General features: G+C 50.5%; 2 protein-coding genes across 23 annotated transcripts in view; one reads left to right on the top strand and one right to left on the bottom strand.

Moving 5' to 3' along the window:
• Nucleotides 1-21737, bottom strand: part of PGAP2 (post-GPI attachment to proteins 2) — a 39737-nt gene extending 18000 nt beyond the window's left edge. Inside the window, exons 1-8 of one of the 9 annotated variants that reach the window (XM_089915248.1) lie at nucleotides 21664-21737; nucleotides 14444-14464; nucleotides 11137-11311; nucleotides 6534-6702; nucleotides 2625-2877; nucleotides 2372-2478; nucleotides 1648-1756; nucleotides 1002-1434 (exon numbers count right to left, since the gene is read on the bottom strand). In XM_089915248.1, the coding sequence (XP_089771374.1) occupies nucleotides 1304-1434; nucleotides 1648-1756; nucleotides 2372-2478; nucleotides 2625-2877; nucleotides 6534-6702; nucleotides 11137-11311; nucleotides 14444-14464; nucleotides 21664-21703 (1005 nt within the window). In that variant the 5' untranslated portion in view covers nucleotides 21704-21737 and the 3' untranslated portion in view covers nucleotides 1002-1303. Of the gene's footprint in view, nucleotides 1-411; nucleotides 1435-1647; nucleotides 1757-2371; nucleotides 2479-2624; nucleotides 2878-6533; nucleotides 6716-11135; nucleotides 11312-14086; nucleotides 14418-14443; nucleotides 14465-21663 lie in introns of those variants that run through there. The other 8 variants (XM_089915243.1, XM_089915242.1, XM_089915249.1 and 5 more) reach the window with 8 other exon arrangements.
• A 306-nt stretch (nucleotides 21738-22043) lies between these two features.
• Nucleotides 22044-24377, top strand: part of NUP98 (nucleoporin 98 and 96 precursor) — a 99394-nt gene continuing 97060 nt past the window's right edge. For 6 of the 14 annotated variants that reach the window (XM_022565827.3, XM_089915235.1, XM_089915234.1 and 3 more), the window contains exons 1-2: nucleotides 22061-22256; nucleotides 23273-23360. In XM_022565827.3, the coding sequence (XP_022421535.1) occupies nucleotides 23305-23360 (56 nt within the window). In that variant the 5' untranslated portion in view covers nucleotides 22061-22256; nucleotides 23273-23304. Of the gene's footprint in view, nucleotides 22257-23272; nucleotides 23361-24377 lie in introns of all 14 variants that reach the window. The other 8 variants (XM_022565833.3, XM_022565836.3, XM_022565832.3 and 5 more) reach the window with 5 other exon arrangements.

Here is a 24377-nt window from a genome sequence, read left to right on the forward strand (position 1 = left end):
CCTGATCTAGGACTCAGAAAGGGAGAGGTTGAGAGCCATCAGCCTGCAGGTAGGTGCTCTCACAGTCGTGCATCTGAGAGCTGTCCCCTTATACCCTCAAGGGGACAACTCTTTACTGTCAGAGTTGGGGCTGGAACTCAGGCCATCGCCTCAACCCAAGACTCTCCCAGGTAGCCCAGCTTCCAGACCTGGAGGGATATATATAGGGATATAGGGATAGCTCAGTCACTCCTGCTCATCAAATCAAGGCTTGGACCAGCCTTGGGAGACTCCAGGCCTAAGGGGGTGGGGGGGGGAATGCCACATGGAATCATACCCTACCATGGACTTATTACCTCCATCCTGGAGCCTGTCCCTCCCCTCAGTTCCATTAAAGAGACAAGCCCCCGAACAAGCAAGCCTAGCCCAGACTGTTGGCAAAAAAAAAAAAAATTTATTTTCCTTTGAAATAAAATGTACAACCAAAAGAGCACAGGGCCTAAGGCAGTAGGGAGGATGGGGGGGGACACCAGAGAGCCCGTTTTGGGGTAGGAATCTGTGCCTCTGTCCCCTCTACCTGGCACCTTTTGCCAAGGAGGAAGAGTCTGTGAACCAGAGATTCCAGAAGGGAAGGGAAATACATGCTGTGCCAGTGCTTTTTCTGTATCCTTTGGGTACAGAACACCACCTCCACAGGGAGAAGCACAGACTGGCAGAGCCCTCGGAAATCATATAGCCTCCCACCCACCCCTCACCCCCATCATCCACACGGACACGAGGAGGCTCAGATAGGGAAGGGCATACACCATATCAGAGGTGAAGTCAGGTCTGGGACACCTGGGCATACTCAGCAGGGGAATGTGGTCACAGGCCTGAATGTGCAGAGTAGATCATTAGACGCATGGGTCAAGTGAATGACCCCATGGGGAGAAATGGCTGCGGTTTTCTGGTAGCAGCCACTGCTCAGTGGTCCCTGACCTCAGCGAGAGGTGGCTATGTAAAGGCCAAGAACCAGGTGGTGGTTATGAACCTCAGGACTTCTTTTAGCACCAGATGGTGGAGCTCTCCTGCCAGCTCAGCTTCTTGGGGCTTCTCAGGTACGGGTGATGCTGCTTGAAGGAGCCTGTGCCTTCACGTGGGCTGGGGGAAAGGAGAAGCCAGTAGGGCCGGGGAAAGCCTTGTCCTGTGCCTTTCTTCCCTTCTTCCCCTCTACCCCAGCTTCAGTAGGGCTCAGAGAGGACGCAGGGGGTGAGGGAAGGCCAGAGTGGTATCCTGTCCTAGTTTCTCTGGGCAGTGGGCCTCCTCGCCAGCAGGAGAGAAGGGTTTAGAACCGTTTTTCCTCAGGCTGGGAGGTAATGAGCAGCTCCTTGTTCCCGAAGTCCCACCAGGCCGTCATGTGGAACGCCATGTTGGTTAGGACAACAGTATACTCCAGGATGGCAAAAATGGTGTATACTGTGGGAAGGACACAAGGAACAGGGCATGATAAGCCTCCTTCCCTACCCCCCAGGGGCCTCTTGATAGATCACCACCACTGCATCACTACGCAAAGAACACAATGGCAGGCAGTCCCCAAGACCACTGCCACTGCCATACTGCACATTACAGAAAACATCCCAACTGTCCCTTAGCCACTGTGACCACCTATGGATCCTCGCCTGGCCTCACCTCCAGCCTCACAATACGTGTTGTGCCGAAAGTACACAGCCAGCGCCGTGAAGAAGGAGACGAAGTTGATGATGAAGAGCCGCTGTTTCCAGTTGTAGGACTTGCGCTCCTAGGGGATGGGCTGTCTGATCACTCTGCAGCTTGTTAGATATGTGCGGACAGCCTCCCCTCTTGGCCCCAACTCCTAAGGGCTGTGTCTTGCCTCCTTTGGTCATAGAAGGGGGCAGAGGCAGGGGCAGCAGGAATGATGGGCATTTCATACCCCTGCATTTGGTGTAATGAGGCCAAGGTACAGTGGGGTCCCTGTCCCTCCCATTTCAGGGGGACAGAGTATGAAAGTTACTTGGAGTTACCCACCAACCCAACACCTCCAGATGCTGTGGGGAGAAGAAAAGTACAGGGTGGGGGGGGGCAGGGCTGGGGGGAGGCACCAGAGTTATTACAGACCACAGACCCCTGACGCAGTGTTCCCGCTGCAGCCTGGGTGCTGCCCCTCATTCTACTCCCATTTGGAGGCACTACCTCTTCTATTCTCCGTTTTCCCATGCTACCCAAACACAGCCCCAGATTCTGATCAATCACCCTCCACTTGTCCCCAAGCCCAGCCCCAGCCCCAGTTTGCAAAAGAACTCCATTTCCCACCTCACCATTACCCGCATCCTGAGGACGAGTGTCCTTGATTTTCCTCTGGGCCGCCTGCAGCCCCACTAGGAGTAGACCGTACCTCTTGACTTACTGTGTGCTTCTTGGTCAGCCGCCAGAGAATGCAGGTGAGGAGCATGTGACTGAGGGATGAGGCGATGAACACAATGAAAGCGTTTTCATGGATGGCTGGAGGGAGAGAGGAGGGCTGGGAGCATGCACCGCAGGGAGCACCCAGAGCCCTGCGTCGTAAGGTCGGGGGGCGGGGGTGGGGGGCAGGGACATCCCCTCCCGGAACCCCTCCCCGCTCCTCCTTCCCTTGTCTGGGCACCCACTGAAGTCCTCGGAAGAGGAGACATAGGTGAGCACTAGCAGCGCAAGGTTCTCCACGACGTTGAGGCCGAAATTGAGGCGGCAAAGCTGGCGGTAGCTGGGACACGGGGAGGCGCAGCTGAGGTAGTGGTTCCAGTAGGCGAAGGCCACCAAGAAGCGGGGTGCTGAGTGCAGGCCAATGCAGAAGCGCCATACGTAGCGCTGGGGCACCTCTCCGCCGATGGCCGAGCTCACCGACGGCAGGTAATTGGGCACCTAGAGAGTTGTGAAGCATCTGGGCACCGGCCCCCTGCCGGCCCCACCCACCTTGAGATCTTCCTCTCTGTGGAATCACCTTGACACTCAGAAGGCTCTGGTCCAGTCCCCTGCCTCCAGGATGTCCTTCTTCAGGGCCCCAGAGCTCTCCAGGGAGACCTCCCCTTCCAGGTCCTTCCAGGTCCCCTTCCAGGTCCCCAGTGTGCCTGGTTCTCATTCCCTAGCCAGCCTGGGGTTTGTGCTGGGGCATAGTGGGACCGCCTCCATCTCCCTACAGGTGGCTGGGAAAGCTACAGGCAGGTTCAGATGCTCTCTGAGCCCACAGCACAGGGCTGTGACCTGGATAAGGTCCTGTGGGAGGGTCCATGAGCCCAGCAACCCAGATTCAGTCCCAAGGACAGAAACGAGTCACAGAGCATCTGAGCTTCCTTGGCACAGCGCTGGATTCACTGCCCAGCTAAGCTGTTCCTGACTGCTTCCAGCTTCACTTGTTCTTCTGGTCTGGGGTACCAAGGTAGTAGAGGGTGCTGTGAGATCCTAGGGAAGCTGGGCCAGAAGATACATTCACTCTGGTCATGTTTAGGAAAATGGGTGCTCCTAACCTGGGGTAGTCTAAGAAAATGACCCTGTTCTTATGCGTCTCTCTCATCCATCTTTCTCAAAGGCTGGAATTCCCTCATTCCTTAAGGAACTGGAGTGTCATTCTTTAAAGCTGAGGAAGGAGATAATATCACACAGCTGCAAGGACTGATGTTGCTTATTTTGGAGGGTGAGAGAATGGGGGATGGATGAACAGTAGTTTCGATGGGAACAGGAAGGTCAGGAATAGGAAGAGGATCTCTTAGACTCAGGGGCCTAGAGCAGTATGTCTCAAACTTTAATATGCATACGAGTCACCTGGAATTGTGTGAGAATGCAGAAGGTCTGGAATCTGAGAATCTGCATTTCTAAAAGATTCCATGACTGCAGAATCTACCAGTCTGTTGCCCACACTTTCCGTGGACTTTTTTAGACCTTCAACAAGAGCCAGAGCAGTGCCAGAGCCCAGAAACCCAGAGGGGGAATGACCCTGCTGTGACTATGGCAGGACAAGTCTTCAGAGATGAAGTTCTGGAAGACCCCTTCCTTTCTCCCAGTGGGGATACTGAATGGGTCTCCAGAGTGGCTGGGAAGGCAGGCAATGATGGAGGAAGCTCACAGGGCAGGGGTGGGCCTGGGACAGGACCAGCCAGGGCCCTCACAAGCCTTCACAGAAACGGAGATGGATTCCCCTCAGCACTGTCAGAGGAAGCTAAGTGCAGAGCTCTCAGAGAGAGGGTGATGCTATCGAGGCCATGGCTTGAGATACCATAGCTTGAGACCAGGCTCAGATATTCACTCTGAGTAATCAGTGAAGGGCAACATGGAGGCTTTGGAGCCACACAAACCTGGGTCTACATTCCAGCTCTGCCTTTATTAGCTGGCTGACCTTGAGCAAGTCACTTCTCCTCTCTGAGCTTTGATTTCCTCATTGGCAAAATAGGGATGACGTCACCTACCTTGCAGGGGACGGTGAATACTAAATATAATGTATGCAAGGCATCTGCAGTGTCTAGCACGTAGTGAGTACAAGCGATGGCTTTCAGAAGACAAACTTTCCTGAAAAGTCTGCAAATTGGCTGTGATCTATGTGGCTACTGAACGTGGCAAGGCTGACTTATGAGTGTAAGGTGGGAATCATATCTTGACTGGACACTTCTGAGACCTCCAAGCCTCCTTACTTGACTTTCCTGCCTCTCTGGGTAGGTCCCCTGAGTAGGATTAGTGGGAGTGTTGCCTCCACTTTCTAGAATATTCATTTTGAAAACTCCTGCCCCAATCTCAGCTACTTTAAGGGGAACAGTACCAACATCTAAGGCTTGGCTTGGAGAGCCGAGAGTATTCAAGGGCCCAGAGCCCTGACTGATGCTGGGAAAGAGGTAAAGGGTAGAGATGGCACGGAGTTAGGGGGATGCCTCAGGAGGATGAGGGTTAGGGCCCTGTGGCTGCCTGTCCCATCCTCACAAGTTCCTCTCAAATTAAGGGTGGGGGCAGGATTCTAAGAGCAGGGATTGCCTCCCTCATCACACACACACACACACACACACACACACACACACACATGCTTAATCAGGTACAGATACTCATATACACCCCCGCCATTCCGAATACACAAGTTGCCCACTCACCAACTATGCCAACAACAAGCAACATGAGGAGATATCAGAGCCCACGTACACAGCTCACCACAAACCTCCCCAAAAGCCCAGAGCTAAGGGTACTGAGAGATGGGAGCATAACCTCTTTCCCCAAGAATAGAAACCCTTTGGCCTGGAAGACATGGCTCAGTGGATCTATGGCAGGGCAGTAGATCAGAAATTCACATGGTATAAAGGGAGAGGGTCCCAAAACTTCCTTATCACAGAGCCTCATGTTTCACCATTAGAGGTTCATTCCTCTGGCCCCAGATAAAAGTCCCCTGAAATTATGGATGACTTTTCTTTATACCTTACCACGCCTTCCCCTCCCCACCAACTGGACAAAAACTCCCATTCCTGTCAATCCTACTTGCTACTCTTCTCTGGACTCCATCCTCTCTTCTCTAACCTCATAGTCTCCCATCTTAGCCCTGGTATCCCCTGTACCATGAGCTATTGCACTAGCTTCCTCACTGGTCTCCCTACTCTTGCCCCCTGCCGTTGAATCTGTTCGCCACTCAGGAGCCAGAATGGTCTTCTAAAGCTCAAATCTGATCGTGTCCCTTCCCTGCTTAAAATTTTTCCAAAGCTCCCCATTGCCCTCTGGATAAAATCAAAAGTTGTCCGCCTGGCACTCACAAAGGTCCTTCTTCACCCCACAGCAATAATTCCCCCTCCTCCAGGAAGGAAGTCTCCAACATCCAAGCCGGTTTAAGTGCTTCTCCTGGGCCCCGCATCCCTGTGCTCCCTTTTATCACAGAAGGGATCTCATCTCACAGTGTTGTGATTGTCTGTGCCTAGGTCTGTCTCTCAGAGGAATAAGATGCTAAGGGCAAGTCCATGTTCAATTCCATGCCCCTGACACAGAACCTCCACCCCTGGGCCCTCAAGAAAGGCTTGATGGACTGCTCTTGGAGGCAGGAACTCCTTCTAGGTTTCTAGCTGGCAAAGCTCTGAGTGGATATAGGTTGTGGGGCCTGAGACTGCCAGAGGAGAAACAAAGATAGAAGACGCCAGGGCAGGGCTGGGCGTCTTCTCAGGTCAGGCCCCTAGTCTGGGCTAAAGCCACCTGTTACTTCTCCTGGCTCCTGGCCTCATCTTACCTCCTCAGTCCTGGCTTCCTTTCCAGTCTGGTCTTTCTTCAGCCCCCTTCTCCCTCTCGCAATCTCTCCTGCTTATTCCCACTCTCTTCCCTTCCCCCAGGCCCCCTCTGCTCCCTTGTAACCCTCTACAATCCTCTTCTACTCTTGGAGGACTGTGACTCTACTTTCCCTGAGTCTCTCTCCCCAAACTCCCCCCAGCTCTGACTTTCCCCCCACCATCCTTTTATCCCTCTCCCCTCTCTCTATCCCTCCACCTTCTCTCCTACTGTCTGATTCCACCCTTATCACCATCTCCTGACCTGGCCCTGACCCAGGTGCTGGGGAGCCTGGCACTCACCCCACAGTCAGTGGCCACTGTGTACTCAAAGTGGAACACCAGGGACCAGATGATGCAGAAGAAGAAGCCAAACACGGGGAAAGTGATGACCCACCAGACCATGGCAGTGAAGCGGAGCCGGAACACGGTCCCATCGGGGTCCAAGGGCTGGGAGGCCGCAGAGAACATCCTGTAGGGAGTGGTGCCCAGGCAGGGCAAGGGACACAACTTGGGGCCTGGTGGGGTTACCTGGGCCTAGGAAAGTGGGGCCTTTTCCAGAGCTGGCTTTTCAGAGTATAGGGAAGAGCCAGAGTATAAAGAGTAGGAAGGGCATAAAGGAAAAAGGAAAGCAGTGCAGAAGAGGAGGTACAGAGGGAGATGGGGCAGGAACAGCAGAGAGACAGGGTCAGCTCATAGGAATCCCTTTGGCACACTGGTTCTATAGGTTCACCTCTTGAAGAGTATGGAGAATAGAGGCTCCCAGTGGCCTGGACATGGGAGCTCTGATAGCCAACCTCATTCCCATTACCCTCATACCCACTCAGGAGAAGGGTCAGAGGTGGAAGGGTTATTATTCCCATTCCACAGAAGGGAAGACCAAGGCCCAGAACTATGCTAGGATCAAACATTAGGACTAAGGCCTCTTGCCACTTGATAGCTTAAGGCTCCAAGTCAAGGTTTACTTCAGGCCAAGTAACCCAGATAAAGGACCTTGGCTCAGACTGACCCAAGCCTTCCCACTGACCCTGTCTGACCACATTCCTGCTCTTCACCCAAGTTCAACTAGGAACAGTGGGAGGGCCCCATAACCTATTTCAATGGGACCACAGGCTACCAGCCATCCCACCCCCAGGCTCAGAATGATCCAAGCCTCAGGCCAGCAGTACCCTGACCCCGAGATACCAGAGTCCCTCCGGAGGCCCAGACCTCTATCTCCTTCCTCTCTGAGAAGACCATGTCACCCGATCCAAGATTTTCGGGAACTGAGGGTCATGGGAACCTTCTCCACTCAGGTTGAGTCTCCTGTGCTGGACCAGACCCAGGAAGGACAGACCCAGACTGAGGCAGCTGGGCTTCTTCTGCTTCCTCTCCCTCTGGGCAGAGAACTCCCTCCCCCACCCCCACTGCGCCACCACCGTGACCCTTCACGCTGGGCTTCCTTCTGGAGGGAAGATTTGTATTAAAAGGCCTAGGACCAAATCTCCCCTGGGGACTCAGACCTCCCTCCATTAAGGGAACCCTAGTCTACTAGTCCAGCTCAGCATCAGGGAATCAGGGTGGGGGTAGGCGCACTAAGCAACACTCACACTGGGTGCTGAAGGATCCGGGGCTTGGGTTGAGGGCTCTAGCCAGACTGAGACTGCTCTAAGACTGGAGGGTCCCACCCCCAGTTCCCAAGGGCCTGCCTCCCGCCCACAGAGCCCGGATCTCCACGCCTTCCCCGGGCACACAGCCTTCCCACGACCAACAAGGCCATGTCATAAATCCCAGAACACTCTGCAAAGGTAAGAATGATAGTGGCCAAGGTTGGCCCACAGCGGATCCCTTTGCCAGACATGGCGGTGGGGACCTTTCTGAGGGTTGGGTCCAGGCATGTAGGCAGGTTTCTGGGAAGGGAAAGGGAGAAAGCAGAATAGGATTTAGCCCCTTTCTGTTGGAGCAGGACTGAATATGTTTGTTGGGCCCCATCAGAGAGCTAGCTAATCTTAAACAGTAGATTCGCGGTCCAAAAGAGATCTAGACAGGCCTGAATATGAGGTATCAGTGTCCAGCCTGTACCTGTGCAGAAACAGCTAGTGGCAGCTCAGGCTGCATTAACAGAGGTCTAACAGCCAGTAATAGGAATAGAACAGTCCTGATTTGGGCTGTACTTCCCAGGCCATATGAAGTCCTATGCCCAGATCAGGGCCTAGGAGAGAACAGTGATCAACTGGGCCAAGTCCAGGGCACATGTCTTGTAAGGATTGCCTGAAGGAACTGGAGCTATGCTACCTGAGAAAAGTAAACTCAGGGGACCCTCCTCCCCCGCCATTACTGCCTTCCCATCTCTGCAGGGCTGGCTGGAAGCCAGGTGGAAAAAGTAGCTCCAAGGGTCCCAAAGCAGAGCCAGAGCCAGGACAGAGATTCACCAGAAAGAGGGTGTATGCTCACTATAAGAAAGAGCTTGCTGGGCTTCCCTGGTGGCGCAGTGGTTGAGAGTCCGCCTGCCAATGCAGGGGACACGGGTTCGTGCCCCAGTCCGGGAAGATCCCCCATGCCATGGAGCGGCTGGGCCCGTCAGCCATGGCCTCTGAGCCTGCGCATCCGGAGCCTGTGCTCCGCAACAGGAGAGGCCACAACAGTGAGAGGCCCGCGTACCGCAAAAAAAAAAAAAAAAAAAAAAAGAAAGAGCTTGCTAATTGTTAGTTACTAAGTCTCCTCGGAATCAGCTGCCTGAGAAGGAAAGAAGCTCTCCATCACTGGGGATGTGCAAGCAGAGGCAATGTCATCTATTGGTAATTATAGACTAAGGCTACTTCTTTCATTCCTCAGTTGGCCATTCCTGGGATTCTCTGGGTGAAAAATTCAGAGTATATGTGAAAATTCCCAGGTGTATCCATCATAGTAGTCCCAGGGAGTAGGGACAAAATACCCCTGGGGTCACTAGGCCTAGTCTTGCCCCAGAGAGGCCAGGTACCCTTCCAGCAGCTACCTATGCCTTAGCTCCCTATCTAGTATGTTGAGAATGGGTTATAAGTATGCTGAGGTTACTGATCCCATTATCATTTGGAGCCAGCCACGAGGACCAGAGCAAACAGCCTACTCCGTCTAACTCCATATGCCATACAAATATTATAATTCTCTGTATGGACTATGACTGCATTATATCCTGCCTTCCTTTTCCCAGGGCTGATGTGTGTGTGTGTGTGTGTGTGTGTGTGTGTGTGTGTGTGTGTGTGTGTCAGGGGGGTGGAGTCCTATCCATTTATTCGACAAATACTTTTTTTTCCCCTGGCCGCGCTGTGTGGCATGCGGGACCTTAGTTCCCCGACCAGGGATCAAACCCGTGCCCCCTGCAGTGGAAGCACAAAGTCGTAACCACTGGACCACCAGGGAAGTCCCTCAACAAATACTTTCTGATTCAGATGCAGTGCCCATCTTCAAGGAGCTCCCAGCCTAGTAGGGAAGAGAGACACAAAGATAATGTGATAGAACTATATCAGAGAGAACACCTGGAACTATGGGCACCCAGAGGAGGGAGTGATTAAGCTTGCCCCATGGAGGCTGCAGAAAGCTTTTTGGAGGAGGAGACATATGAGAAGGGTTTTGCAGGATGAATAGGAGTTGGCCAGGGTAATAGAACATTTGATGCATTATCTAAGGTGAGAACTAGGTCAGGAGAGGCTGTTGGATGGATCCTTTCTGATCTTCCCCCTCTGATCACCTGGTCACCCCCTTTTCTTCCAGTCCTGTTCTTTCTGATAGCTCCCAGCCCTGAGTCTCACCAGGCTGGCTGCCCACAACTCAAGGCCCACATCTACCCACTGACAAATCAAGAAGAGGGAAAACTTGAAGTCATATGAACAAAAGAAGTGGGCCCCCATGCTTGCCAGCCAGATCCCACTCCTGGTTGTACCCCTTTTTCTCAAGCAAATGCTCTTTATAGGAAGGTGGAAGCTCAGCTGATTGGGGGCCTTCTGAGCTCTCTGTGAGGCTAGTTCAAGGGTCCATGTCCAGGCTCTGCCTCTTTCCCACCTAGAGACCCTTGGCTAACTTCCTCTCCTGCCCTGTCTTCCAACTTGACAATCTCCTTTTCCTCTTCCTCCTTCTGCTCCTCCCCTTTCACATTTCCCAAACCACTTTCTTATTTCCTCCACCTGGAGCGCTACACTAACCCTGAGAAGGAGGAGGACAGGAATTAGCAACCCTGATAGACATGGGGAAACTGAGGCTCAGCCTCTGAAATTCAGGTAATATACAGAGTCAGTGGATGAACTAGCAGGATAACAAAGGTCCACACAGGTCTCACCCCATTTACACCCATAACATACAGAGAAAGAACTCTCACAACTTTCTTCCTGGCCCAGCACCCTATATCCCTGTCCAAGAGGGTGTATGGCCACCTATGGAACCTCAGAGGTCATGGGACCTACCCCAGAAAACACATGTACACACACATAATCAGGTCCCCAACCAGACAGACACAGATATAGTCTCTCTCACACACATAGCCCACTCAAAGCCATTATAGTCATGTCCCTCACAGTTAACACATGCACATATACATAATCACATTCCCGTAGGGACAGGCACAGCCCACGGTGCCGCACTAAAAAGCCCCAAATGCCCTCTAGCCCAGTTTTTTTCTCTGTCCCCCAGAAAACCCTGGGGCTGCTGAATCTGCCCCTCTATGAACTAAGGATTGGGTTCGGGGTTCTGGGGCTGCCCAACTTCAGGGACCCTGGCCCCCAATGACCTCTGTTGAAGGTGGAGGGAGACTATTCCTTGGGACCTCAATTTGCAGGCATCCCCCCAGCAGCCCAGTATGTTTGATGGCTAATCCTGTTACAACAGAATCAGGATCCAAAATAGATCTGATTGGGCCTGAACATGAGGTATCAGTGCCCCCCTCCACAAGCCCTACCCCACAGTGTGTGGCCGTAGTCTCCTTGAAGTGGAAGAGCAGGGACCAGAGGACGCAGAAGAGGAAGGCGACAAGTGGACAGCAGACCGTGACCAGGGCCACCAGGGTGAAGCGGAGCCGGACCAGGGTCCCATCCCGATCCAGTGGCAGTGGGACCTCGTACATCTTGTCAGACCTGGGGATGGAGTGGTGTGCTGTCAGGGCCCAAGGTAGTGAGGTTGGGACTCAGTGGTGAAGCTAGCCCTTGTGCTCAGTCCTCAGCTTAGCTATGCTATGGGGTGGAGAGTCTGAGAAGGAAGCCACCTAACCCCTAAACTTGGACAGCTACTGCCTTGGATGAGGAAGATGGACTGAGAATCCCATGAGAACATTCACCCCTCAATTTCAGAGGAAAGACAATGAACCAAATCTGTGCTAAGATGAAGCCGGAATAGATTGGGAAAACTTCTTCTCATCCCTAGGCCTGGCTTGACAGGCCTAGTACTACTTGGACAGCTACTGCCTTGGATGAGGAAGATGGACTGAGAATCCCATGAGAACATTCACCCCTCAATTTCAGAGGAAAGACAATGAACCAAATCTGTGCTAAGATGAAGCCGGAATAGATTGGGAAAACTTCTTCTCATCCCTAGGCCTGGCTTGACAGGCCTAGTACTACAGGAGCCGGTTGAACTAGTCTCTCTTGTTTCAGGAACCAATCCTAAAACCTCCCAGTGAACAGAATGGCCCATCTCCTCCCCCAGGCCTTGGAACCTCCATGTTTCAGGGCCTCCTATCAGCTCTCACTGCTTCACCCACCAGCCCGGGGTGCTTCTGCCCCTTCAATCCCTTCCCAGCTCTGTGTGCTCTGTGTGCCTGCACCGCAGTCCACAGCAGCAAGGACTCCATGGAAGCCAGCAGAACCTCAACCCCCTGCCTGTCCCCACCCGCTGCCTCACGTGCTCTGAGGGTGAAAGGCTTTGCAGAATCAGGCCTGGTGCTAGCCTGGGCTTGCTGTTTGCTAGAGAGAGCTGCCTGGTCAGCTTCTGGAGGCTTCCCAGTGCCCAGGGGCCTGACCGCTCCCCTCTGGAGACTAGGTAAGGGCTCCTGAGGACTGGGCTCCTCCCCACTGCACTCCCCCACTCAGATGAGGATATGAGGTCATGCACTATACTACTAGCCAAGTATATACCAGCAATCCTAGCCCGGACCCCCTCAGTGTATAGAAGGGGAAGTTGAGGCCAAGAGAGGGGCAGGACCCTGCTCAGGGTCACATAGCAAATAGAAGGAAGAGCCAGCAGTGGGCAGATGTGGAGCTCACAGTGTCACAAATTGCAGCTCTCACCTTCCTTGACCCTTTGCTCTCTGGGCCAGAGCTCTGGGCAGAGAGGTCAGGTTAGGAGGGAAAAGTGAAGGGGTACCTGTCCATAGGAGGAAAAAAACTAAAAAACCAAATCCTATATAAATGAGTCAGTCAGCCCTGTTCCCATTTTAAAGACAGAGGAACCAAGACACAGAGAGAGGAAGGTCTTTCCTCAAAGCCATATGCTGAACCTGAGGGAAAGCCATCCTCAGAATTTAGGCTTCTAGTTGCCAAACTAGGGCTGGCTCCGGATACATAAAGAACCTGCCCTTCTGGACTCCAGGACCTTGCCTGGAGATCAAGTCCTAGCTCTTCCTGGCCCCGCCCTCAGGACTCTCTCCTAGTGCCACCCTCAGGAAGAACTCTGACCTCCAGGAGGCTGGCCTCATGGCATCTGGAACAAGCCAGGTGGATATGCCTCTCATCCATCTTCCTCCACCCACCTCTCTGCCAGGCTCCATCAGGCAGCCTGCCCCAACTGCTCAACCTCCTTCCTCCTTCTGCGGGCCGGGGGTTTCCCAGGAGCGGTGGAAGTGGCTCTGGTGGCCCTCCCAAATCAAGCACATTCCTACAGTCCTTGGATCATCCCCAAAGACCTTCCCCACCCAGCTGAAACCCAGATTCTGTGGTTGCAATGGTACTAGTCCCCCCTTCCAACATCCCTTCCTGAAGCCAGCTGCTCTGGACCCCTCAGGAATCACTGGGACCCCCAAACCAAAGACCGGATCCTCAGGGAATGACTAGGCAGTGCCCAAGGCAGGGGTTGATAAGGTTTGAGGAACAGTCTGTTCCACTTGTTGGAGGTATGCCTAACCTCCCTTTTAGCTGTGTGACTTTGGGCAAGTCACCTAACCACTCTGGGCCTGTTTTCACAGTTGTACAACATGGGGATCTTGTGGTTTGGATGACTAATAAGGCCATACCAACTAGGTCATTCTACTCTCCCAGGCTTCAGGACAGGGAGCTCACTATCTGAAGGGCAGCTGTCCAGCCCCAGTCAACTCTAACTTCCACACAGTTACCACTTAACTGAAAACTGCTTTCTTAGGAGTATCCCTACCTTATTTCCAAAGATCCTCAAAGATCTTCTCAGCCTCCAATCCAAATCCACACTTACCGGGTGCCTTCTGAGTACTAGGCACCCTGCTTAGCACTAGATATACATTGTTTCTTTTAATCCTCACTACAACTCTATGAGGTAGGCGCTAGCTATAGCCTGTATATTTCCATTTTACAGAAGAGGCAAGTGAGGCTCAGGGAGGTTAACATTTGCTCAAGGTCACAGGCTAATAGCTGGCAGAGTTGGGATTTGAAACTAATCTAAAGGGTTGCAGGTCCCCGGCACCTCTCTCCTGGGGCACCTAAGGAAGAATCTGGACCAGGAGTGCCGGCGGGGTGAAGAAGGGAGAGCTCACTCTGGAACATCGGGCCCCTGTCAGGGAGCAGAGGGGAAAGGGGTCAGCTACCCCAGCGGGCACAGCAGCAGGTCCTGGACAGACACCAGGATCCCCACAGCCCGGGGCCGGGCCCCGCGGAGGCCAGACCGCGTGGCCGAGCTCCCCCAAGTGGGGCTGCCCGGCAGTCCAGCACACCCATCTCCATACTCACCCAGGCCGTGGCGGCGAGGAGGCCGCGCCGGCGCAGTCCGAGAGCAGGGAGCACCCGGGGGAAGCCCAGGCCGGGCCCGGGGGGCGAGCGGTGGGGGGCGGGTCGGAGCGGGAACGGCGGGGGCGGGGCCGGCGCGCTTGGGGCGGAACTTGGGAAGGAAACAGCACCCAGATCCTCTGCTGGCCCCTCCCCGCTTCTGCGGCCCGGGACCACGGGCTGTCCCCCTTAATCTGGCGTCCCCTCATGCCATGCCGATCCAGCACTGGTCAGCCCCACTAATTCCGGCTGCATGGGGGCAGCCGGAAGAGCACTGGACACCTGGGTCTGACACGTTGGATCAGCCACCTTGTCACTTACCTCTCGGCTGCGTTCCATCACCTGTTGAAAGAACATAAAATTAATTCAACAGGACCTCGAATTCTCTCATTTCCTGACCCCAGTCTCTACCCACCTCCCACCCCAACCTAGACGAAATTATCCAGTTTCGCACTTCTTAAACCTTAAACCAGTTTGGCCCCAGCCTCGGCGCCCCTTCCCCAAACTTTGCTCCCCAGAGCCCAATCGGGGCATTTCAGCAAAGGGAAGAGTGCCTCACAGGGAACGAGATCCCGTGGGACCCACCGGAGAAACTCTGGGCCACAGCTATTCCCACCTTTGATCAGGAGAGGGCGCCCTGTCCCGCCTGTCGAAATGCAGAGAGCGGGTCTCCTGCCCCCCAACCCCACCCTAGTCCTGGTTCTCTTCACCATGAGAGGGCTGATCCCCAGAAACCAGCCCGCAGCCAGGGTTCCTTCCCCACCCTGACTGACCCCCTAAAGGAATCTGAGGGGGACTCTTGGCTACCTTTGTAAAGACCATCCTACCTCAAGGGGGAAAAAGAATGAAGGGACCAGTAATCCCTCCTACAGTTACAATGTGGGATTGTCAGAGCACCTGCAGCAGGTGGAGGACATCTGACCTAGACACCGTTACCATCACATTTTTCCCGTTTAAATCCCCACAGTAATAATTAGCACATTTTGAGCACCCCCGGTGTCCCAGGCACTTTTCTACTCTTTTATGCTATCCCATTTAATCCTGATAAAAGCCCTATGAGGTAGATACTATTAATATCTCCATTTCACCAATGGAAAACAGAGAAGATGAGTTACCTACTCACACAGCTAGTAAGTGTCAGAAACCAGGATTCGAGTCTGGCACCTGAGGCCATTCCCTTAATCACCATATACTGTTAATTCGGGGAAACAAAGGCCCGAATTTGATTAACTTGCCAGAGCCCTTTTGCATGCATCCACTCTTGTTCATTTACTCAGCCTAGGCCCCCTCTGTGACAGGCCCTGGGTTGGGTAATGGTGGGGGACCCAGAGATATCGTGCTCACTCCTGGGGGTCTAAGTCTACAGAGAAGGTGTCTTATTCTAAAAAAAATAGTTTTCTTGACTTGAATTCTGCCACCCCACCCCACCCCACCCCGGCCTTTAAAGTCAGGGCAAATGAACAATTAGTAAAACTAATTGTTACTGAAAGAACCACTCCCATTTAGTTTTGATAACTGGATTTAGGTTTTCTTCCTTGGGGCTTCACGTGATGCTCTTTGTCTAGCTCCAACCCACACATGCCTGCTCCTGGCCCCTGTTGCCGGTCTTAACCCCTTGTCTGTTCCTTTGGCTCTAAGTACCATTCCCTGAGGCTGGGTCTCTTCTCCCTGCCTCTAGACTACCCCCCAGTGCCTGAAACTTGAGGTGCTCTAACTGGCCTTTAATTCTCTGGTGATTTGGGCACTTCCCCACCATACAGTCCTGAGTCTGTTTCCTCATCTGTAAAATGGTTTTAGGAATATCCACATTATAGTGTTGTTGTGAGAATTAGATGAGGTAATAGAGCAGTGTGCCAGGTTGATGACAGCTAGATGTGTCAGCAACAGTCTGAATTTGTCCTGATTGAGCCTTTTCCGAACTGTCTGACCTCAGCTGTCACTGACCCTCTCTGAATCTGTTTCCTCCACTGTCAGTTTGAAAGACTATCACCTACTTGATTTATATGAGGAAAAGTGGAAGAAAAAGATGAGTTCTTACTATGTGCCAGGGACTATATATGCATTCTCTTATTTGAGCCTCTTAATAATCTGATGAGGTAGGTTTGATGAAAGCCATTTTACAGATTAAAAAATCGAACAAGCATCTAAGCATCTAGGCTCGACCTTATTCAGGACGCTCTCAGTGTTTGCTGAACTGGCATTTGTCCATTGTCCAAGTAGCTGCTGCTGCTGTTGAAGCCTTTCAGTGTCTCCTCCCTCCTGGTTGGTTTGCCTGGTGCCTGGACATATCCCAGAGAGGCCTGTGCCTGAAACAGCACCACTCTCTTCAAGCTTTAGCCATGATCACTGCTCCACTCCCCTTTCCACATACACATACCAGATATCCCAAGCTCACTGAGCATTTGTTTTCAGGGATGTTCCAGCCCCCAGGAGCATAGGGCGGTGTAGAGGTGGGGGGCAGAAGAGGGGAAGTGAAGGTGGGATATAGTTGTCAAGGAAAGCTTCCTGTAGGAGATCTCCTTCACTCCTTCACTACCCTCCTATCTCTCCATCATTCTCCCCATTAGCCACATTGGCTCTTCTTACGACACAGATCTGATCATGTCCCGCCCTTGTGCCTTGTGGCAAAGTAGTAAATTTTCATGGCTTTTAGCATCAAGGGCAAATTCCTTAGTGTGATGTTCAGTATCCTTCATAACGTGGCCATCCTCTACCCCAGCAACCACTTGTTTTACATTCTAACTACACTCACCTCTTCCATGGAGCTTTGTTTAACTTCCTCCTTATCTCTCCCTACCCCCCATGATCTGCCCACCTCCCCACTCCTCAGGCAGCCTTGGATGGCCTTCCATCACACCCTTATGAGGGCTCTAACCACACTGAAGCAAAATAATCTGTTGCCTGTTTCCCTGGCCCTCCTGGGAGCTCATTTAAGGACAGAACCTCCACCTGTTCCGTTTATTTCTGAATCTCTCAGCTTAGCCCAGGCATGGGCATACAGTACGAGTCCAGAAAATATTTGCTAGATTGATTTAATTGAACTGGATTTTGAAGGATGGGTAGGATTTAGATATGTCAAGAAGAGATTTAGGAACTGCAAGAAAGGCCTTTGAAGAATGACTGCTGGGAATAGAGGGTGGAGGCAGAGGGTGCATGGCTCGGGGTGGGGGTGGGAGGTAGGTAAAGCGACAGAGACAGAAAAAGTGCTAAAAGCATCCAATTTCAGGCCAAACGCTGCCCTGCCTCCTGGGCAGCCTTAGGAAAGTCTTCCTGGGTTGAGGAGGAGTGTTCTTTTTTTCTTCCCAGAGATCTTTCTCATGGCAGAGACATCCTTCTTGGATGGCTTTAAACTGTTTACCCTAGGCTCACCCATCTTGCTCTAGCTCCATTCTGCCTCAAATAGTAATTACATCTTCATTGTTCTATAGAACATTCTTTAGCTTCCCTATCACTTCTTTTTTATAAAAAATTATTTATTTATTTTTGGCCGTGTTGGGTCTTCGTTGCTGAGAGCGGGCTTTCTCTAGTTGCGGCGAGCGTTGCGATGTGCAGGCTTCACATTGCAGTGGTTTCTCTTATTGCAGAGCACGGGCTCTAAGCGCGCGGGCTTCAGTTCAGTAGTTGTGGCTCACGGGCTTAGTTGCTCCGTGGCATGTGGGATCTTCCCGGACCAGGACTCGAACCCGTGTCCCCTGCATTGGCAGGTGGATTCTTAACTACTGCGCCACCAGTAAAGCCCCTCCCCTATCACTTCTAGGATGAAGTCCCAGTTTGCACCCATGCATACACTGAGCTCTTTCCTGGTCCCACATCTCTGTTCTCCCTGTTCATCTGGCATGGAATGCATCTTTTCCTTGTCTCAGCAAACTCTACCCTTCCTATAAAGGTATAGATTAGCATGACACTTTAGTGAGTTAGGCATGAATGCAGTAATTTCTAGGGCTATCACTAAAATAATAGAAAAAGAATTTAATTTCCAAACTGATGCAGGAATAAAAATGAAGTAATCCAAAAGAATGCAAGAAAGGAGATTTAAATGGCCAATAAGCACATGAAAAGATGGTCAACATCATTAGCCACCGGGGAAACGTATAAAAAAAACCACAGTGAGATGCCACTTCACACCACCCTAGCATGGCTATAATTTAAAAAGACAGAAAAAAGAAAATAACAAGTGTTGGCAAAGATGTGGCTGGCAGGAATGTAAAATGGTACAGCCAGTTTGGAAAACAGTTTGGCAGCTCCTCAAGAAGCTAAATATAGAGTTACTATATGACCCTGCAAATCCACTCCTAGGTATAAACACGAGAATTGAAAACACATGTCCACAAAAAACTTTTACATGAATGTCCATAGCAGTACTATTCATAGTGGAATAATGGAATAATCATTATCCATGATGAAACAACTCAAATGCCATCCAATTCATGACTGTATAAACAAAATATGGTATATTCATAAAATGGAATATTATTCTCCTATAAACATGGGTGAAACTTTGAAACATTATGATAAGTGAAAGAAGTCAGACACAAAGGCCACGTATTTTATGATTCCATTTATAATGAAATGTCCAGAATAGGCAAATCCATTGAGACAGAAAGTGTACTAGTAAATTGCCAGGAGCTGGGGGGAAGGGGGAGATGGGGAATGATTGCTAATGGGCCTGGGGTTTCTTCTGGGATTATGAAAATGTTCTGGAATTATATAGTGCTGGTAGTTGCACAACCTTGTGAATATACTAAAAAACTCTGAATTGTACACTTCAAATGGGTGAATGTTATATTATGCAAATTATATCTCAATTTAAAAATAAAAATCTGGCAAAGAGCTTGGCCTCAGTAAATGGCAGTTATTTTTACCAAAAAAAAAATTTTTTTTTAAAAAGCACAGAAACAGAACATCTGGGGCAAACAGAAAGTCTAAAATGTTAGATAAAATCCTAAATATACCAGTAAATTCGTTAAATGCAATTGACTAAATGCTCTAGTTTAAAGTCAGATATTCACACAAGATTTATATAAATCTAATTATATGTCATTTATAAACATCACCCTTCCTTATCAAGTTATAGGAAAAGAAGGAAATCAACATTTACTGCATGCTTACCATGTACCAAACAGGGGCCCAGTCCTTTGCAAATTCCATGATCTTATTTGACCTTCACAAGCACCTTATGAAACAGAAATTATTGTGCCCACTTTATAGACAATGAAACTGGTGCACAGAACAATTAAATAATTTGTGCAAGGTCTAAAAAGTAGCAGATCTAGGACTTGAACTTAGATCTGTTTGAATCTAACTCTGCTGCTCTTTCCAATGTACCATATAAGAAATTTAGAATCATCTCTCTGGAAGGAAGTCTCGTGTTCTTTTATAATTCTGCAGTCCTTACAGGTCTCTATCCTCCCTGGGCATCAATCCTTCAGAGCTGCATAGAGTGAGCTCTCAGGGCATGTGTGAGAGAGACTGGAAGCTTCCAGGACAGAAATGGACTTTACTTAGCTCTGTCTCTCTTGGCCACGGCAGAGTGTTGAGCGGTGGACATCTCTGGGCTCCTAATGCCCAGGACAGAGCTTGGCTCAGCAAGCTTTTGAGAACATGCACCAAATTCCTTGGCTTTAGAGGAGAAGAAGGCAGAAGATGACAATCAAAAGGGGTGTTATGAGAATTAGGCAGAGTAAGACTATGTGGGCCTAGGAAGCCCTGGTCCACAAAGAAGTCCTTCCTGGGGCAGAAGTCCCTGGGAATGATGAGCTTGTAGGCCACATGCCTACCAGAGTACCTACAAGAGGTCCTTCTACTTAGAAATCACCATGATCACAGGAAACTCCTCCCTGGAGCACTCCTTGTCCAGTGTCTCTCCCTCCAGTCTTCCAATAAGTATACACTACTTAAGGGACCCAGCTCCTGCACACCTGCTAGTACTCTGGACTAAATACACTCACTCACACAAGACATATTTCTGAGCTCCTTTTCTGTGTCAGAATCCATGTCTTAGAATATTTAGAATGGGAATTCCTTAACATTTTTAAAGAATACAAATAATATCTATCATTTATTGAGGGTACCTGTGTACCAGTTACCATATGCCTCAGCTCATTTAATTCTCACAACTCTGTGAGGCAAGTACAATTATTACTCCCATTTTACAGACAAGGAAACTGAGGTTCAGAGGGGTTAAGAAATTTGCCCAAAGTTCATACAGTTAATACATGGTTGGGCTCAGATTTAAACCCAGGGTTCTCTGACTCAAAAGTCCCATACTTCTTTTCTATTTAAGAAAATAATTCTCTCATTCATGCATCGAACATTTAATGTACACCTATGCTGTGTGGCTGGCCTTAGGGACATCAGAATAAATAAGCAGAGGAGAGCCTTAAACAGAGCTGGGTTTGAGGATTGGAAGGTGAGAAATCAAAGGTTCAGGAGGGCAGTGAGGAAGCTACTGTAACTCTCCAGGGAGACCTAATGACTTTCTGATGCTGAATATAGGCAAGGGAGGGTGGAGGGAAAGGAGTCATGTTTGGATGGAGTAGTTGGGGAAAGGTGTCTGGAGTCAGATGTTTAGCTTTCCTATTTGACCATCCACATATTTATTTTTTTCTTCCTTCAAGCACCTACTGAACATCTACAATGCACTAGGTTTCTTCCATCCATTATCTTATTTTACCTTTACTACCAGATCACTCCACTTTTTTTTTTTTTTAACATCTTTATTGGAGTATAACTGCTTTACAATGGTGTGTTCACTTTTTGACTAAGTAACTCTAATCCCTTGCCACCACTGAAAACCCAGGGTGATTTAAGTTTATCCATGTTTTGGGCAAGGCCCATTTCAATTTTGTAGATATGTCCAAGGAGGAGGGGGTGGTGGAGCGGTAATCCTAATAGGTTTTTCTTTCTGAACACAGTCCCTGCTATTTTGTGTGGGACCCACAGTCACTAGATCTAGTTTCTAGAACATGCTCAACCCACCCCCTTGAGATATCAGGCTTCTGCTCTGGGCTAGGCCTTGAGGGAAAGGAACACCAACTTGAAAATGAAGCTCTGGACTTCAAGAGCCCGGCACCAGAAGACAGGAAAGTAAATAACAGAATACAAAGTAACAAGGCTGTAACAGAGGCCTGCCCAAGCATTACTCCAACTAGCTGTGAGAGATCCCAGAGAAGCGGGAACATTTCAACTAGACTTTAAGAATAAGTAGGGGTTCCTAAAGTGCAGGTGGGAAAGAAGTTCCGAGAATTGTCATTTGTACCAAACTCTAAGCTGAACCATTCCCTTAAGGCACCTCTAATGTTCCTAACGTCCATTCTAGGGATTCAGAGAGGGAAAGGTTGTGTTGGGGCTGGCATGGGTCAGGAGACAAGGAGGCCAGGTTTGCGGGCCTCGGAGCAGCTGCAGGTGAGCTACGCAGATAGACCTCCTAGTAGGTCCCTCCAGCTCCGCACGTGGTCTGGCCAGGAAGTAAGGGCAAGACAACGGGGGAGCTTTCCCGTCACAGCCCGAGGACTGGGGAAAAGTAAGGGTAGAATAGTTACCATGCCATCCTGGAGCCTTCACTCTGATTGGCCCGAGCATCAGCAACCCGAGTCTCTCCGCTCCAAAAAAGGGGGCGGAGCCTCAGCATAGCGTCATCACTCTTCTCCCCTCCCCCCGCCCGATGTAGCCACTCACCAGCCTACCTCTAGGGGCCCTTGTGACGTCACGACTCCCTCCCAGCCAACCGCGGCGGCGAGGGGCCGTACTTCATGTCCCTCCCACTGCCCCACCCGCTTCCTCCCCCTAATTCCTTCCGTCCCTCCTCTTCCCCCTCTCCAGTCTCCCAAAGACAGCCCTCACGTTCGGTTTCAAAAGACTCTAGGTCCAATGAATAACAGGGTGGGCCTAGAGTGGCGGCGGTATCTGCCAATGAGCAGACAGCGAGGGCGGAGCGCCCGCAGCGAGCCTCTGACGGCAGGCGGCGTGTGACGCAGTCGGGCCCTCTGCGCGCTGCGCCCGAAGCGGCGGTCGGTAGCGGAGGTGGTGGCGGCGGCGACGGTTTTGTGACGGCCGCGCGCTGCTCTCTGAGCGGCGGGTGGCAGACGGGCCTAGGTCCTCACTCCTGACACTTCTCGTCCCCCACCGCATCGCGGTAAGTCGGGAGCCGGGGTGGTGGCGACCGGGGACCGGCAGGCTCCACCTCCTCTCAGGGCGGGCGGGTTCGCGGGGAGTCCCAGGCCCTCTCCGCGCCCGAGTCTCGAGCCGGGGCTCGCACCTTCTGCCCTTTGGAAGGGGGCGGGGCCCGCGACCCTGCGGCCCCGAGGCCCAGCTTTTCGGGCTCTGGGAAGGAGTCGCTATCGGTGGGATCTGGGCCCTGGGGTCTTGCGTTGCAGCCTACGTTGAGGGGCGTCCCTCTAGCTGGTTGTACTCATTCATTTGCCGGGCGGTGGTTAGGTGGGCCGGCCCTTTGCGGGGGCAGCGCCTTGAGACCTTGAGTACGGTTTTCCCAGCACTTCTCTGACCATCGTGCGGGATGGACTTTATGTGCCTTGGCTTCTCCAAGGGGAAGTTGCAGCCCCAGGGGAGTGTGAGTGCGCCGGGAGTTTGTTACCTTTAAAACAGTATCTGAGAACTAAGGTCGGTTTAATGGAGTGAAAGCTTATTTTCTGTTCTCCCACGTGTTCCACCTAAAGCTAGACGAGGTGAGGTTTTTGAATTACTATCGCCATAAGGACCTTAGAAATTAAGCCAATCCCCCTACTCTACGTTAAATGCAAGTTTTATAGGTGGAGAAACCGAGGCCCAGAAAAGAAACAGGATTAGCCAATGCTACATCTGACTCAGTGTAGAAATTTTTCTACTACACTGCCCGCCCTGGGTGTTCCAGCCTCCCATTACTGAGGATTCCCTTTGGAAGAGTGAAGGGGTTAAGGTAGGGACATTGGATAGTTAGGAGCAGACCTAGTCTTCAATAGCGTTTCCGATTTAGTTACTACCAGCTCTGTTCGTGGTAAGGCAGACGCTTCATTACTTCACCTAGACTATGAGAACTAAACTTACAAGTTGGTTAAAGAATGTTAGTTATGTTATGTATTGGAAATGAATCGATAAAACTACATGTCATTGGCTAGTTTCCTGTCTCAGGTCTGAAATTTTTATTTGTGACAGCTGCTGGGGACTCAGAAGAAAGAGTCCAGTTAATGAACTACAGCAATATTGCAATAGAAAACCAGAAATATGGACAAGATTTAGAAAGGTACACAGCAGTTATTTTGTATTTCTTGTACCTCGGAACTCATAGCACCTCTGTTACTGAATTCGAAAATTGTAGTAGAATGAAATTAGAAGATTAAACTATTTTGGGAGAAGAAGCTAACTGGAAGAAAGAAAGAGCAGTGATCATCCCCTGTGACAGTCTTATAAATTCAGAAGGAAACACTTGTTGACTGAGTGACAGATGGTGTGTTTGGAACTTGATCGAAGAAGTTAGGATATTTAAAAAACAAACCAGAAGTTGGACAGGAAGGAGGTACTGGGAAATAATTTGATAAGGTTATTTTTTGACTCTTCATTGAGATTTGATGAAGGCCACTTTGGTCTGTTCACATAAGTCAGATTGTCACTTTCCTCTTGTTTAGATGACGAAGCAAAAACTGAAAAATGTGTGTAAGAGCAGAAGAGAACTGTAGTCTTAATACTAAGAGGTGAACAGGGTATGTTTTCTGTGACATGTTCTCTTCTGGGAAGCCTTTCCTGGCGTCCTTTCCCCTGCAAGCTTCCATAACACTTATTTGATACTTCTATTTATAGCACAAATCATTTTGTATTTTAGCTGTGTCTTTTTATTAGACTGGTAAAAAAAATTTTGACTTTGTATTCAGTTTGCTTGGCACAGAGTAGGCCCGCAGTAAGTGTGCTTGCCTGAATGGATAAACAGATATGGAGGAGTTAAGCCTAAAAGTAGTCTATAAAGAGGCTGGGTATTTGTGTACTCCTGAAATATGGGGCCCAGATAAGAGGACCCATACCATTCGTGTGATACACGGTACTTTGGTACCTGACTTTATTCATGTCCACTTGCTCCTGGATAACTAAGAACAAGCACAACTTTTAGGGAACCAAGTTCATAGCTTGGAAAAAATCAGTAATATTACTTTATTGTGATTTTTTATAGTAGCAATTAACCTTAGGAAGAAAGGGGTAGTAGTACTGATATTTAATTTCCAGTAAATAAAGAGCACATCTGCAATTATGCAATTTGTCCAAAGTTTAG

This window comes from Delphinapterus leucas, chromosome 7 (genome assembly GCF_059928025.1).
Source record: "Delphinapterus leucas isolate spDelLeu-1000000601 "Yukka" chromosome 7, BTC_Dleu_Yukka2, whole genome shotgun sequence".
In the NCBI taxonomy this organism is placed as follows: Eukaryota; Metazoa; Chordata; class Mammalia; order Artiodactyla; family Monodontidae; genus Delphinapterus; species Delphinapterus leucas.